At 41.0% G+C, this 16759-nt stretch overlaps 1 protein-coding gene across 3 annotated transcripts in view; it reads left to right on the top strand.

The window, feature by feature from the left end:
• Window positions 1-16759, top strand: part of RPN2 (ribophorin II) — a 61997-nt gene that overhangs the window by 26643 nt on the left and 18595 nt on the right. For all 3 annotated transcript variants that reach the window (XM_036321735.1, XM_036321734.1, XM_036321732.1), the window contains exons 8-10: window positions 1702-1820; window positions 6123-6228; window positions 16400-16491. In XM_036321735.1, coding sequence (XP_036177628.1) covers window positions 1702-1820; window positions 6123-6228; window positions 16400-16491 — 317 coding nt within the window. The remainder of the gene's footprint in view (window positions 1-1701; window positions 1821-6122; window positions 6229-16399; window positions 16492-16759) is intronic.

The raw sequence follows: 16759 nt of genomic DNA, 5'->3' as shown, positions 1-16759 counted from the left end.
CACCCATGAGCACTTACCCAGTAATGTAGAGCAAGGCTCATTCCCTTAGCCTGGAAATGGGACAGGACTACTGGGTGAGCTAGTCAGAAAACCCCTGAGATCTAAAAAAAAAAAAAAAAAAAAAAAATGACCTTTTTTTTCTAGAGGAATTTTAATAATAAGGCTTTAAAAAAATTAAGTACAAGAAAATTGCATTTCTGGGTTCATAACTCCAGAGAAGTATAGAGAAGTCTTGCTTCTAAAATACATTTTTTGACACCAAAACTTTCTAAATACATTATTTTAAAATTCCTGAGTACTTTTGGTACTTATAGTTGTTAAAATAAATATCAGGTATCTTTCTTCCTGGTGTTGACAGTGTATCTTTCTGTCTCTTCATTGTATGACCCTCCTTCTCACTCAGCAGTAACCATAGACTTCTCTATTGTGTTAACTCGCTGAACAGAGAGCAAATGCACCATTATTGAATTCACTTAGAGATTTTTCTCTCAAATGAAGCTTTTGTTGCTGTTGTTTAAAAATCACCGATAAGTTAGATCTTTATTAAAAAAAATGAAGCATTTTATATCTAAACCTTGGGAGTTCCACATGGGACAGTTCTGTCTGTCCCATCAGTTCTATTTTGGTGGCTCCTGCAGATATTCTTCTGAGGAAGTGCCCTGTACTTCAAAATTGCCTCTCCTGCCCCTACTTACAACCTACTTAGAATGAGAAGTAACCTAATTAACATAATTCATCATGAGACAGGAAGTCGTACAAGAGCAAAGTAGAAAAATACTGGCTTACAAACTGGGCTTTGGTTTGAATCCTAGATCAGCGATTTTCAACCAGTGTGCAGCAAGAATTTTTAAAACATGAGCTACCTGACTATTTAGTAGGGGCACTGACCTCTTTTTCCTTAGATTGTCAAATAAAAATAAAAAAATGACAACAGCCAATACAACAATAGTCGTCCAGTATGAATGATTCAAAATTATACTAATTCCTTTGTCAGATTGGCAAAAAATATATTTTTTTGGTGTGCTGCAGATTTTAGTAATTAGTTTAGTGTACCATGAAAAGAAAAAGGTTGAAAATCTCTGTCCTATATGTCACTTAAGTGGCAATCCCACCTTTGGCAGCCCTTAAACCTTCTGTGGCCTCAGTTTCTTCATCTATAAAATAGAGATTAAGCTATCTATTTCTGATGATTGATGGGAAAATAAAGGACCTAGTTTTGTATCTGGCAAATAGTTGACTTTTAGCAAGTGATAATTATTAATGTTATCCGTATTTCCTTAATTTTCTCATTGCCCATACTTTCCTGAACTATTTTTCTTGCTAATATATTTTTTTAAAATATATTCTGGTAGAGTGGATAGAACAGGGAACAGAAAGAAGGTAACATAACTGTGTGATCTGGGGTCAGTCATTCTCTTTCTCTGGGCTCTAGTTTGCTTATTTGAAAAATGAGATCATTGGACAAGATCATCTTTAAGATCCTCCCCACCTTTAACATTCTATAATCTATCCCATTCCCAATATAATTGTGTTTTTCTGTATTTGATCTCTGATAGACAGTAGACCAAAGGTCAGTGAAGGTTTTCTAAAATGAGGTGTTTCTTCTGCAGAGCTCACTCCCTTTAGATAAAACACCCCAGAACAAAATTCTGTGTTCCCTCCAACTTGGTTGCTACAGATAATTTTTAAATTTATTTCCAGTTGCAGGTTACCAATGTTCTGTCCCAGCCTCTGACTCAGGCCACTGTTAAACTAGAACATGCTAAATCTGTTGCTTCCAGAGCCACTGTCCTCCAGAAGACCTCTTTCACCCCTGTAGGGTAAGTTCTGAGCATATTTTTATCAGGGGCCAATAAACTTGTTTTGGAAAGTAGCTTGCAGCAAAAGTAACCCAGATTAATGCTGATATTACCAAGATCATAAAACCAAATTTACCTAAACTTTGGTTTGGTAAATTTGACCTACTGGTATCAAAATCCTATAGTTGTCTCTGTCTTGTCATCTATATCTATATATCTACACTAATAAAAGAGAAACATGGTAATTGGCGTACGACCGCTACCCTTCCCATTGGCTAATCAGCGAGATATGCAAATTAACTGTCAGCCAAGATGGCGGCCGGCAGCCAGGCAGCTTGAAACTAACATGAGGCTTGCTTGCTTCAGTGACGGAGGACTGCAAAGTTCCCTGCCTGCCTTGCGGGCCTCTGAGCCTGCAGTTTCAAACATTGTAACAAATATAGAGCTAAACAAAACCCCAGAAACCAGCTTTCAGAGAGCTGGGATCTCAGAGCTGGAGTTGATACAGTTTCGATTAGAACCGAAACAAACCAGATACCTGCTTTCAGCAGCGGAGGCCTAAGAGCTGGAGCCTCAGAGCTAAAGCTGGCCCAGAATTAAAACAAATAAAAGAAAAAAAGGAGCGGTTGGGAGCTTCCGTCACCCGCCAGCCTGAAAACAGCCCTCAGCCCCTCACCCAGACTGGCCAGGCACCCCAGTGGGGACCCCCACTCTGAAGGGTGTGTGACCAGCTGCAAACTACCATCATCCCCTCACCCAGGCTGTCCAGGCACCCCAGTGGGGACCCCCACCCTGATCCAGGACACCCTTCAGGGCAAACCAGCCAGCCCCACCCATGCACCAGGCCTCTATTCTATATAGTAAAAGGGTAATATGCCTCCCAGCACCGGGATCAGCGGAGCCGAGAGGCCTCCCGGCACCAGGATCAGCGTGACAGGGGGCAGCGCCCAAATCCCCTGATCGCCCTGCGGCTCTGTGTGTGACGGGGTAGGGCCACAACCTCCCTATCCGCCCTGCTCTGTTTGTGACAGGGGAAGGCGCCCCAACCTCCTGATCAGCCCTGCTCTGTGCCTGATATGGGGGAGCTCCCCAACCTCTGATCGCCCTGCGGCTCTGTGTGTGACAGGGTGCGGCGCCCCAACCCCCCCCACCCCTCCACGGGCCCTGCTCTGTGTGTGACAGGGTAGAGCCATAACCTCCCCATCGGCCCTGCCCTGAGTGTGAGAGTCGCAGCGCCCCAACCCCCGTTCAGCCCTGCTCTGTGGGTGATAGAGGGCGGCGCCACAACCCCCACCCCTCCCACGGGCCCTGCTCTGTGTGTGACGGGGTAGAGCCTAACCTCCCCATCGGCCCTGCCCTGAGTGTGAGAGTGGTGGCGTCCCAACCCCCTGATTGGCCCTGCTCTGTGGATGATAGAGGGCGGCGCCCCAACCCCCTGATCCACCCTGCTCTGTGTGTGACAGGGGGCGGTGCCCCAACTCCCCTATCAGCCCTACTCTCTGAGTGACAGGGGGGGCTCCTCAACCCCCTGATGGGCCTTGCTCTGTGCGTGACGGGGTGGCGCTGCAACCTCCCCATCGACCCTGCCTTGAGTGTGACAGGGGGCGGTGCCCCAACCCCCCAATCGGCCCTACCCTGAGCGTGACTGGGGGTGGCATCGCAACTTCCCGATCCGCCCTGCTCTGTGCATGACGGGGCGGTGCCCCAACTCCCCAATTGGCCCTGCTCTGAGCCCGACCAGGGGCTGCACCTAGGGATTGGGCCTGCCCTCTGCCACCCGGGAGCAGGCCTAAGCCAGCAGGGCGTTATCTCCCGAGGGGTCCCAGACTGCGAGAGGGCACAGGCCAGGCTGAGGGACCCCCCCTTCCTCCCGAGTGCACAAATTTTTGTGCACCGGGCCTCTAGTTTATATATAAAAAGATATATGTGCAAATTAGCCAGGATGCCATAACAGTCACAACTGGCTCAGGAGGAGGCTGTGCATGCAGATGGGCAGGAGGGGACTGCATGCATGGTGTAGCAAGCCATGGATGGCGCAGGCCCAGAGATGGGTGGTGTGGGGGGGCGGCCCTGGAGTGGAGACACACACGGGGGCCAGCCCCAGTGGCCATGGCATGGATGGGGCTGGGGTGGGTCCGGTGCGGGGAGACACACACACACGGGGGACCCACCCCAGCCCCAGTGGTTGTGGCGTGGCTGACTGCCCCAGCAGCCGCAGTACGCCAGCAGTCCCACCTCTGCACGTGAGCTGCAGAGGAAACACCTTTTCTTACCGCTCATTGGCTAAGCTCCTTGTACACCACTCACAGTGTTCTTGGTAACTTGGATAATAAAGAATCCAAGAAGGTGGTTTTTCCACCTCACTCCTGGAGGAAAAAATGAAGGTCCGCTGCTGGAGGAGCTAAGAAATGTCATATCCTGCTCTAGCCAGTTTGGCTCAGTGGATAGCCTTGGCCTGCGAACCACAGGGTCCGGATTCGATTCTGATCAAAGGCACATACCTAGATTGCAGGCTCGTCCTTGGCCGGGGCCCAGGTCAGGGCTCATGCAGGAGGCAACCAATCGAAGTGTGCCTCTCACATTGATGTTTCTCTCTGTCTTTCCCTCTCTCTTCCACGCTCTCTAAAAATCAATGGAAAAATATCCTCAGGCGAGGATAAAAAGAAAGAAAGAAAGAAAGAAATGTTATATCACATGAAAGAGACATCTTGAAAATGCCTAAAGAAAGTTGTCATTTTTTCGTGGTGAAGGGACTGGAGTCCGTGTTGATAAAAACACCTTGGCAGCTGTGGTGACTGCCAGTGGCGGCAGCAGCGTGGTGATGGGGGTAGCACCTTCCCCTGATCAGCCCGGTTGCCTCCTGCAGAGGGAGGCCAGACTGCGACTTAGGTCAGCTTCCCTGTGGAGAGCGGGCCTAAGCCATCAGTAGGATATCCCCTGAGGGCTCCCGGACTGTGAGAGGGGGCAGGCTGGGCTGAGGGACACCCCCCCCCCCGCACGAATTTTGTGCACTGGACCTCTAGTGTATTTCATATATATATTTATATGAAAGCTTAATATGCAAATTGTCCTTTCGGGAGTTCGACAGGGAGACCGGAAGTTCGATTGCTCACTGTGATGTGTACTGACCACCAGGGGGCGGCATGGAATGAAGGAAGGCCGCAACCTGCAGCTAGGGAAGGGAGGTCCTGACCAGTGGCCGGCAGCCAGAAGGCCCCGATCGGCCCTGATCAACGGCCAGGCCTAGGGACCCTATCTGTACACGAATTTCATGCACCAGGCCTCTAGTTGTTATTTAACTAGCCAGTTTTAAGTTTAATAATTTTTTTTTGATGTGTAATACATGTTTATTGTAGGAAAAAATATGATAAAACACAAAAAGAAAATATGTCACCCATAATTGTACAACTTATAGATAATTGCTGTTAACATTTTACTATCTTCTTCTGTAGGCTTTTTTCTATGCATATAAATATATTTTAAAAATTGAATTAAGATTATGCTTTATCTAAAACAATGTGTCATGATTATTTCCCCAAAAGGATTAATATTCTTTTATAGCCTTATTTTTAATGGCTACATATTATTGTTATGTAAATTTTTTAAAATTAAAGGTCAATTTTATGTGAAACTTTGTTAAATGTTAAATTAGTAAGTTAATGAGATCAGGAACTTTGAGTTTTAGAAAATGCAGTTCTTAGTGATTAAAGATATGTAGGCAATATGTGAAATAAAAAAGCAAAGTCATTTTTAGGGATGATCAGTGGAATGGTAAAAGACATTGAGGACTTTGCTATGTAGTTAGAGTTAATCACTCTTTTCTTTTTCTCTTTCTTTTTTAACATAATGGGGATCATATTGTAGATTCACCTGTTTGGCATTTCATTGTGAAAGACTATACCCCAGAGAGGTGGGATTTTTTTGGAAGAGTTGATTTTTTAATTGTTTTTTAAGTTTTTCCCACATTATAATCAAAAGGGAAGAAATGGTGTAGTCCTGGGTGCTATTGCTCAATGGTTAGAATGCATCAAGGGCACTTACCTGGGTTACAGGTTTGATCCCCAGTCGGGGCATGTGCAAGAGGTGACCAATTGATGTGTCTCTCTCACATAGATGTTTCTTTCCTTCTCTCTTCCTCTCTCCCTCCCTCCTTACTTCTAAAAATCAGTGGAAAAAAATAGCCTCAGGTGAGGATTAACAATAACAACAAAATAATGGTGTAGCCCTGGACTGTCTCTAGGAGTGCCTCTCTTTGCAGCCCATTTGTTGTATTTATGACTTCCCCATGTGAGTGCTTGCTAACCCCCCTGTCATTCTTAACAGGAATGTTTTTGAACTAAACTTTGTGAATGTCAAGTTGTCCAGTGGTTATTACGACTTCTCTATCAAAGTTGAAGGTGACAATCGTTATATTGCAAATAGTTTAGAGGTAAGTGCTTTTGTTGTCTTCCCCATTGCCATGTTGCTATATCCAAAGAAATTACTGAATAGGCACACAGCATTGATTGTCTGGTATGTTGACTTCACTTTACAGTCATGCTAATGTGACTATATTAAAAGAGGGATAGGTTTGAAATATGCTATTTGACAGAATTAGCCAAGAACTTGATTATAGCAAGTTTTATTTATAAATTAACTCATTTTCCATTTAACTTATTAAAAATTTACACAAAATTGGCAAGTAGAAAAAATAAAAATCACCCATAATTCCACTGAGGCATAAGTATTCTTAAAATGTTTTTGTGGTGGGCCTTGATAGATTTAGAACAGTACTTGATGCTAATTGGTCAATGAAAAATATCAAGTGATAGATAGCACTGTAGTGAGCTCTTTTGGTGAAGTACAACAGAAAATTGGTAATCTTTTTTTGTTGTTGTTAATCCTCACTTGAGGATATTTTTTTCCATTGATTTTTATAGAGAGTGGAAGGGAGGGGAAGAGACAGAGAGAGAGAAACATCGATGTGAGAGAGACACATAGATTGGTTGCCTCCTGCATGTGCCTGCAACTGAAGTGCATGCCCTTGACTGGAATTGAACCTGAGACCCTTCAGTCCACAGTCCAATGTTCTAACCACTGAGCGAAGTGGCTAGGGCAAAATTGGTAATCTTTTATATTGAAACTAGAGGCCCGAAGCACGAAATTCGTGCAAGGAGCTCGGCCCTTGCAACTGCGGTGGCTTGCCTTGGCCCTCGCAGACCTGGCTTTGTCAGGAAAGTCGACTGGTCGAATTAGCATATTATGCTTTTATTATTATAGATGTGCTTCAGATGTTTAGCTGACTCTAGTTGTGTTGAAGATCCAAGTGGTTTTAAGGATGGAAAGCTATGTTTAATTTATCTGGTGCTTTGTGGGTATGAGGTATTTCACATGAGTGGTTTTCTTAGCTAATTGAAGTGTACCCCTTCAGGTACTGTGGCTTTCATTTTAACCTTTTTGGATAGACATTTACAATGAATTATGCATTTTCCTACTTTCTTTTTTTTTTAATATATTTTATTGATTTTTTACAGAGAGGAAGGGAGAGGGATAGAGAGTTAGAAACATTGATGAGAGAGAAACATTGATGAGAGAGAAACATCGATGAGAGAGAAACATCGATGAGAGAGAAACATTGATCAGCCGCCTCCTGCACACTCCCCACTGGGGATGTGCCCGCAACCAAGGTACATGCCCTTGACTGGAATCGAACCTTGGACCTTTGAGTCCGAAGGCCCACGCTCTATCCACTGAGCCAAACCGGCCAGGGCGATTTTCCTACTTTCTTAAACTATGGGAAATGGGTTAGCCTTTTCTTACTCTGAATTAGGATCATGAGTATGAACCCTTTATTGAATGCCTGTGACATGAGAAGTACAGTTCTGTGTACTTTGTATATTATGTTATTCTTAGGACAACCACTAGAGATGGATGGAGTCATCTTCATTTCATAGTTGAGGCTCAAAGGGGTAGAGTAACTTGTCCAAGGACATCCAGCTTATACTTGGGTGGATCTCCTGTACAGTATCAGGTTAGTGAGTGTGCCCTGGTAAATAGAGAGCTAGTTTAGAGGCTGAGCCCTGTGCAGCTCCAGCAACTCTCCTTATGAAATTGCTTTCTCCTTTTAGTTGTAATTTCTCAATTTTTCTGCCCCTGTTCTTTGCTGCTTCTACTCAACTACATTGTCATGCACTCTGTTTGATCAGGTGAACTTGGAGTAGTACTGTTAACTTTCCTGAATAAATATATGCTGTTTGTGACAACTCTTTTCTTTACTATCAAATATCATTTTCTCACCTTTTTCTTTTTTTTAATGTATTTTTTAAAAGCTCTGGTTCTTTTTTTAAAAAAAAAATTATTGATTTATGATAGAGGAAGGGAGAGGGAGAGAGAGATAGAAATATCAATGATGAGAGAGAGTCATCGAGATCGGCTGCCTTCTGCATGCCCCCCTACTGGGGATTGAGCCCGCAACTCCAACATGTGCCCTGACCAGGAATCAAACCATGACCTCCTGGTTCATGGATCAACACTCAACCACTGAGCCACAACGGCCGAACTCTACTCACCTTTAAATTAAAATTTTTAAAAATAATTTCAATCTTAAGTTGCAAAAATAGTATGAAGAATTCTCATATGCTCTTTCCCCAGCTTCCCCAAATATTAACATCTTATATAACAAAAATAATTATCAATACCAAGAAGTTTATACTGATATAATACTATTAACTAGTCCACAGGCTTTATTTAAAATTCTGCTAGTTATCCCACTAATGTTCCTTTCTGATCCAGGATTCAATCTAGGATCACATAGTCCTTTAGTTGTCATATCCCTTTAGCCTTCTCCGATCTAAGATAGTTTGTCTTTTGTGACTTTGACACTTTTTAAGAATACTGGCTAGTTACTTTGCAGAATATCCCTCACTTTGGGTTTGTCTGAAATTTCCTCATAATTAAATTTAGGTTATGCATTTTTTGCAAGAATACTCCAAAGGGACGCTCTGCCTTTGTCAGTGCATCTTGTTAAACACAAGTATATGATATTGACATGCTAATCTTTATCACTTGGTGAAGGCGGTGTCTGCTAGGTTTCCCCACTGTGAAGTTGCTGTTTTTCTGCTTTGTAATTTAGTATCTGGTGGAATGATACCTTGAGACTCTGCAAATGTCCTTATGATCTTGCATGCCACAGTTAGTAATGTGGTACTTGCCAAAAGGTGATTTTGTCTTTCTCTTTTTTTCATTTCTTCTACATTTATTAATTAGAATTCTGTGGTAAAAAAACAAACAAACAAACAAACTGTCTCACCCCACCCCAATTTAATTATTCATTCAATTATTTATAACACTTTGGACTCATGAGTATTTATTTTACTTTGTAGATTATGATTCACTACTATCATTTATTGTGTTGCTCATATCCCAGATTTGGTCTTTGGAGAGCTTCTCAGGTTGGCTCCTGTGATACTCACTTTTTTTTAAATGATAAGACAAGAGACAGCTGGAAAGTTTGACCTTTCAAAAGTGGGGCATTACTTCACATAGGTAGATTACACATTTATATTTAAAGTTTGGCAGAAAGGAAGATAATTTTCATGAAACTCTAGTCTCTGCCTTTTCTCAACCACATGCCTGACCTTTTTGGGCATGAGGCATTTGATCCCAGTCCATTCACTAACAAAATTTGGATAGGAACTATTGTAGTGTGTACCTTAACATTTAAAATCTAGATTCTTTCCATTTTCGTTTCCTTCCTTAAGGGGCCCTATTTGCAACTGAACACATTAAAAGGCAGGTTTTTTTTTCCTTTGTTGTCTGCAACCTCTTCTTCTTCTACCTTTACAATTGATAATAACATATTCATTTTAAGTGCCATACCTGTAATCACAGTCATTCTTAACCTCTTCCTTTCTTTCTACACTCAACCACTTCTGGTCAGTCACCAAGTCTGTTGATTCCACCTTTGAGTGGCCTTTGCATGAGCCCTTTGTTCTTCAGTCGCAGTGATCCTAGTCGGGTAGAGCCCTATACTCTCTATCTAGACCAGTGATGGCGAACCTATGACACGCGTGTCAGAGGTGACACGCGAACTCATTTTTTTGGTTGATTTTTCTTTGTTAAATGGCATTTAAATATATAAAATAAATATCAAAAATATAAATCTTTGTTTTACTATGGTTGCAAATATCAAAAAATTTCTGTATGTGACACAGCACCAGAGTTAAGTTAGGGTTTTTCAAAATGCTGAAACGTCAAGCTCAAAAGGTTCGCCATCACTGATCTAGACTGATAAGATAGTTTCTGACTAGTTTCATCATCATTGATCGCTGTCCTTTTATTTAATTTTCCATAAGTGCCACTAGAATGGCAAAAAACACATTATTCCTCTGCATAAACATTTCATTGGTTCCTATTGTCTGTGAGTGAGGTCTAGACCCTTCAGTATGACTTAGAAGGTCCTCGACAAGGTACATGCACATACTTCAGTGTGGGTGCATCCCCATTGCCTCAGCTCTAGCTGCTTTTGACTGTATACTGATCCCCAAGTATGCTCATTCCTTTGGACTTCTGTTTCTTCCACCCAGTGCTCTTCCCTTTCCTTGCTCATATGCTGATCTATGCATCCTGGTTCAGTGCGAATGGTGCCCCTTCATCGTGCTTCCCTAGAACTTAATTTTATTTTTCAGTATGCACTATTTTATTTTTATTTTTATTTTTATTTTTTTAAAATATATTTTATTGATTTTTTACAGAGAGGAAGGGAGAGAGATAGAGAGTTAGAAACATCGATGAGAGAGAAACATCGATCAGCTGCCTCCTGCACATCTCCCACTGGGGATGTGCCCGCAACCCAGGTACATGCCCTTGACCGGAATCGAACCCGGGACCCTTCAGTCCGCAGGCCGACGCTCTATCCACTGAGCCAAACCGGTTTCGGCAATATGCACTATTTTAAATACACAGAAAGGAACAGGGAATAATAGAATTAATCCTCATGTACTACTGGCCATGCATCTTTTTCAGACCCTAACATTTTGCTGTATTTGCTCCATTTTGGGGGGAAGAAATAAAACCCCTATGGATTAAATTCAAGCTCTCTGTATCTCTCAAACACTTTTCCCCCAGATTTTGGGTTTATTGTTCCAATGCCAGTTTTTACATGTAGAGTATGTATTTTTAAACAATATATTGCATTAATTTGCATCTTCTCGAAATTTATATATTGCATTACAATATATGTTCCATTTGCAATTTGCTTGTTTTCACTCAATATTAATTTTATGACAGTTAGCCATATTATACATGTAGAACTAGAGCTATATGCATAAATATGGATAATTATAAAAGTAATCATTTTGTGAATAAATCAGATTTTATTAATTCATTTTCCTATTGTTGGACATTTAGATTTCCACTATTACACACAATGCTGCTGTGAACATCTTAGTACATGTTTCCTTATGCATGTCTTGTTTATCTAGAGCATTGATTTTCAACCTTCTTCATCTCATGGTACACATGAACTATTACATGCTGCAGCACTTTTTATATTCTGGTACAAGTCTCTTAGGAGGTATATGATTTGCAAGTACTTTCTCACAGTCTGTAGGCCCTCTTTTCCCTTGTTTCCTTTGAAGCACGAAGAACTTTAATTTTGATGAAGTCCAATTTCTTTATTTTTTCTTTCACTGCTTGTGCTTTAAGTGTTATACCTAAGAAACATTGCTTAATGCAAGGTCATGAAGATTTACTCCTGTTTTCTTATGAGAATTTTGTAGTTTTAGCTCTCACATTTAGGTTTCTGATCCATTTTGAGTTAATTTCTATGTATGGTCTGAGGTATGGGTCTAACTTTCTTCTTTTGCATGTGGATAGCCAGTTGTCCCCAGTACAGTTGTTGAAAGGACTTTTCTTGTTGAATTGCCTTGTCATCCTTGTCAAAAGTCAGTTGACAATAAATTTAAGAGTTAATTTCTAGACTTGCACTTCTGTTTCATTAGCCTGTATTTTTATCCTTATACCACCAATACTGTGCTGTCTTGATTACTGTAACAGCTCGGCGTTTTGTACAAAATTCAAATTTGGTGTTTGTCCAAGTGTTTCTGTGGTTGTTGGGAAAATTATCGAAGTCCAAAATAGCAGAAATAGAACAGTTAATAGCTGTTATTCGTGCAATGAAATAAGCCCTCATTGAGGCCATTGCTGTCCTTTTACTTCACAGTGATGGGGTAAACATTTCAAAATCTCTCCCCCTTTTCATTACATTAGAGCTTGTTTGTGTGTGTGCATGCTCTGACTTCTGTCGCATAGGCGGCTTTACTTTGTAATTTCAGTAATAGTCACACTTATAGCCTTAGAGTGGGTCAGCAGGTCCTGTTTACTCTCCTGAGGGATGCTTGACATTGGTCAGAGTGCATTAACAGTGGTTTGGTATGAAAGGCCTGTAATAGCACTCACTGCATTGCACTTGCTGTCAGAGGAAGCATCGGTTTTAGAACTGTCTTTAGCATTAATTGCCCCTAATGCACCATCAATTTTGACAATAATGAGCTAAACAGAGGGGTTATTACTCAGCATAAAGACCGCATTTCCTGGAGTTAAAACATTTTTTGAGGTGTATGTGGCATGCAGCACAGCCAAAGAAAGGACTTAGCATGATTCACTGTAAAACAGGTTTAGCTGCATTTAAAGTGGCTAAACAAGTCCCCTCCCTCTTATAAAAACTAATCTTGCTGTGCTTGGTTAAAGGAAGAAGCTAACCAACAAGTATCCTACGTTGAACCCTTTATAACAGGCTTTGAAAAAAGTTACGATGGTTTTTATTTCTCAGTTTGCTTTAAAAGAGTATCATAAAAATGCGTTTCTTTTCAGTGTTTTCAGAGACCCATTTGTAGTAAGATTTTAGGAATAGAAGGACTTTTCAAAAACTTCCCTATTTAAGAACTGCCCTACAGTATTTCTGTATAAAAAAGCTGCAACTTAGGGTGCCTTTTAAAATTAGGGCTGAGAGCAAACCCCAACTGGCTTGAGTTCACTATAGTTTGCCCTTTTGTCATTTGTGTGTCTGTATTGTCTGGGAATACTTATGATATTCTTAGAACAAACACAGTTGAATCTTGATTAGTAGGCTTTAGTGATCATCTTATTGTTGTAAGTTTATAGTCGGGAGTCTAAGCAAAAACCTGATGGCTTCCTTATCACTATAATTAGCATATATGGAAGAGCCTTACACTAGTCTTTAAACGTCAGTTTGTGTATATCCGTCTGCTGAAAAGGAGAGTAATTATTTTTAAAATCATATATATTGGGTGGTGCTTTTGGGGTGGTGGAGGTACTTTTTAATACAAAACATTTATAAAGAAGAAGGTAACTCTAACCGGTTTGGCTCAGTGGATAGAGTGTTTAGCCCATGGACAAAGGGTCCCGGATTCGATTCCAGTCAAGGGCATGTACCTTGGTTGCAAGCTCGATCCTCAGTAGTGGGGGTTGCAGGAGGCAGCTGATCGATGTTTCTCTCTCATCGAATATTTCTAACTCTCTATCCCTCTCCCTTCCTCTCTGTAACATCAATGAAAAAATATTTTTTTAAAAAAAAGGTATATGGCATGCAATCTGATTACTCAAATAATCCCTATTTTTTTAAAAAATAGTAAAATATGCATGTAGTTAAAAAAAATTCAAGGTACCAAAAGATATGTAATGAAATATAAGACCCTTCTCTCAAACCCTCAATCCAGTCCTTCTCCTTATTGAGAATCCATTATTAGCAGTTAACTGTTCACTTTAAGGAAAAGAAGGATGCATGTATCAATGAATGTCTGCATAGCCTTTCTTATTTGCACAAAAGGGATCATTCTATAAGCAGCTGTATTCTCTGCTTTTGTCACGAAGTAGAGGCTCCCAGCTTTTTCCTTGAGTCTATTCAACTTAATGGCCTCCTCTCTCCTCCTCCAACCCCCACAATAATTCACCCAGTTGCTTAGACTTGATCACAGGCAGTGATGTTAAGTATAATTCTTCCAATAGATGGCTGTGTATTCAAAAGTAGGAGTCTGTGAACATCTACATTGTTCTTTTGAATTGCTCCATAGTAATTCATAGTATACATGTGCCATTATTTACTTAACTTGTCTCCTGTTTATGGGCGTTTAGGTGGGACGATGATTTCAAGATCATATTTACAAATTAAATGAGTGAGTTCTTGACACATTGCGTACCGCATAGAAATCTCTAAGACATACGCCAGGGACCGCACGTTTTTGGGCAAACTGCACGTTATTTAAATCATCATAATGCACTTTAGGTGTTGTTTTTTCAATAATTATAACATTTTTATTTACAAAAACAATTAAAGTTCCTAGTACTTTTTTAACGTATGGTACTGCGTAAAACATTTTCCTCTATGAAGAGGGACCAAACAAAATTTACATAAGTATCTAGATTCGCTCCTTTTTCCATGGGCGTGAAAAACGAGAACACTCGTGAGCGGTCCTTAACAGATGGCGCGCGAAACACGACAAAACTCCTGAGCGTACGAAATGTGTTAAGAGAATGAGTCACTGGAGTGAAGAGGGACTTATTTAATGTTGGTGAAGTTTGCAAAGTAGTTACTATGAAGACAGATGTTTTTTTTTAATAGTATGGGGTATTGCTAAACAACTCCTTCCTTACATTTTCTACTTCCCAGCCAGGGATACCCCAAGGCCAACTTGAGTCACGGTCCTTCTGTGCTTTTGTAGCACTTTGTATATTCTTCCATTAAAGCAGCCTGGTCTCTTATAATTTAGCTTTGCATATATGCGTCCCTTTAGGACAGTAAGTACATCTTGCCATCTCTGTATATCCCCTGTACCTCGGTGCTCCAGATGAACCTTCCACTTCAGTTTTTCTTCAAATGGAAGTAGTGTCAGTGTGTCTCTGGGTTGAGCTTTATATAGAAAGAGAGCCTGCTGTTTCTGAGTTCAGTATGATTTGTGAAGCTGTTTGCTCTGCAGAGAGCCCAAAGAGTCAGTAGAGGCTCCCAGCTCTCTCCTTGGGGGTTTATTCAACTTAAAGAACGACTGTTTTCCCACACTGCCTAATCCACCCAGTTGCCTAGATTCAGTGACAAGCAGTGATACTAAATATAATTCTGTCAATAGGTGGCTATGTATTCAAAAAATAGATAACAGCCTTACGGCTTCTGATAATAAATCTTTTACATTCAAGTTTCTTTTCTTTTTTTTTTTTTTTAAAGCAAAACAGAACACCCCTATTCAATCTGATAATGCAGGCTGTTGTCACAAAATAGTTATTATGATGGCAGAAGAGAAGGCTGTTAAAAGGAATTACTTGATAGTTATCTTTATTCTTTTATAATTTTTCTTCTTTGTCCTTGATTTGAGACTGTCACACCTTGATAGTACATTTTAGAAAAATGCTGAAGCTATTCTTCATTTATTTCTCCAGTCCTCTATCTCTATTCCTTGATCTTGACTTAGACTATAAACCAGTGGATTTTGGCAAAGATTTCCTTAAGTATTGCATTCAGATATTTGGAAATCTCACAGGTGTTTACACATAAGTGCCTTTGGTGTGTTTGAATAATTTGCACATTCAAATTTAGATTTTAAATAAAAAAATTTTTCATAAATAGACAGCATATTTTCTGTCTTTTTTGGAATTTTATATTTTAATTTTTAAAAATTTGTGTACTGGCATCAGTGAGCTCCTCTTTGTGAAGATGTTTATAAGGAATGCATAGAATTCAAACATGGTAAGAGTAAAAATGGACTGGTTTGTGCTTGTAATAAACTCTAAAATTTCAGTGGTTTAAAACAGCGGTTGCCAACTGGTGGTCTGTGGACCACTGGTGGTGTGGTCCGTGAGGTCCGAAAGGCTAGCAACTGCTGGTTTAAAACAAGAGGTTCTTTTTGGTCCATGCTAGGTATATAATCTGTCAACTGGAGGCTCTGCTTCATGTTTTCCTTACTCTAGGACCCAGGCTGAAAGAGCAAACCTTTCTCTGTGCATTGCCCATGTCAGAGGGAAAAAGAATCACACACTGACTCTTAAAGTTTTCACTTGGAAGTGACACACGTCACTTTTGCTCACATTTCATTGGCCAAAGCAAGTCACATGGCTACCCTTGACTCCAGAGGGGCAGGGAAGTACAATTCTACCGTATGCTCAGGAGAACCAGAAGTACTTGGTGAACAGTACAGATGGCTGCCATGGCTTCTTAGGTCTTCATGGGTAGACTTAGTCTGCTTGGGACAGAGTAAGTGTTGCTGGGAAGCTGGATAGCAAGATGCCTAACATGGACTCAATTTCCCCATCTGAAATAGCACTGCCTTACAGAGTTGTGAGGATTAAATGAGATAATCTTTGTAAAGTCAGTGTCTTTCACATAGTAAACACTCAATAAACATTAGCTGTCATTAGAATTGAGTACCTGTTGATTTTGATTTAAGTTATTTGAAGGGTACTGCTTAAGGGTTTCCCCCCTTATTTATTTTAAAGGACATAAGGAAAGACCTGGAATTGAAACGTGACCTCCTGGTTCTTAGTTTAGATATGTGTGTTAATTCCTGGCACATCTACCAGGTGACTTGTTGATTGTCTTCTGTGTTTCACTCTAGCTCAGGGTCAAGATTTCCACTGAAGTTGGCATCACAAATGTTGATCTCTCCACTGTGGATAAGGATCAGAGCATTGCACCCAAAACCACACGGTAGGTGGGATGCCTCCTGGGCACAGGGGAGCTCAGGCTTGAGCTGAGCCCCTCTAGATGTCATTTCTGTCATCAGTGATCCAGCTTGCACTCCAAATTGAAGAGGCTATAGTTCTGCTGGCACACCGCCAGGGGTGCTGCTTGGCATCCAAGCAGTTTGGGGAGATATCTGTACCTGCTGTCAGTCTCTGAGCAAACTGGCCCATGAAATAAGGAGTAAGTCTGAGTCAGTCAGCTATGTCACCAAGCACATTATTTAGTTAAGATG

Source organism: Myotis myotis, unplaced genomic scaffold, assembly GCF_014108235.1.
Source record: "Myotis myotis isolate mMyoMyo1 unplaced genomic scaffold, mMyoMyo1.p scaffold_m19_p_9, whole genome shotgun sequence".
NCBI lineage: Eukaryota > Metazoa > Chordata > Mammalia > Chiroptera > Vespertilionidae > Myotis > Myotis myotis.
The sequence above is the reverse complement of the archived record's forward strand: the minus strand, read 5'-3'. Positions and strand labels throughout refer to the sequence as shown.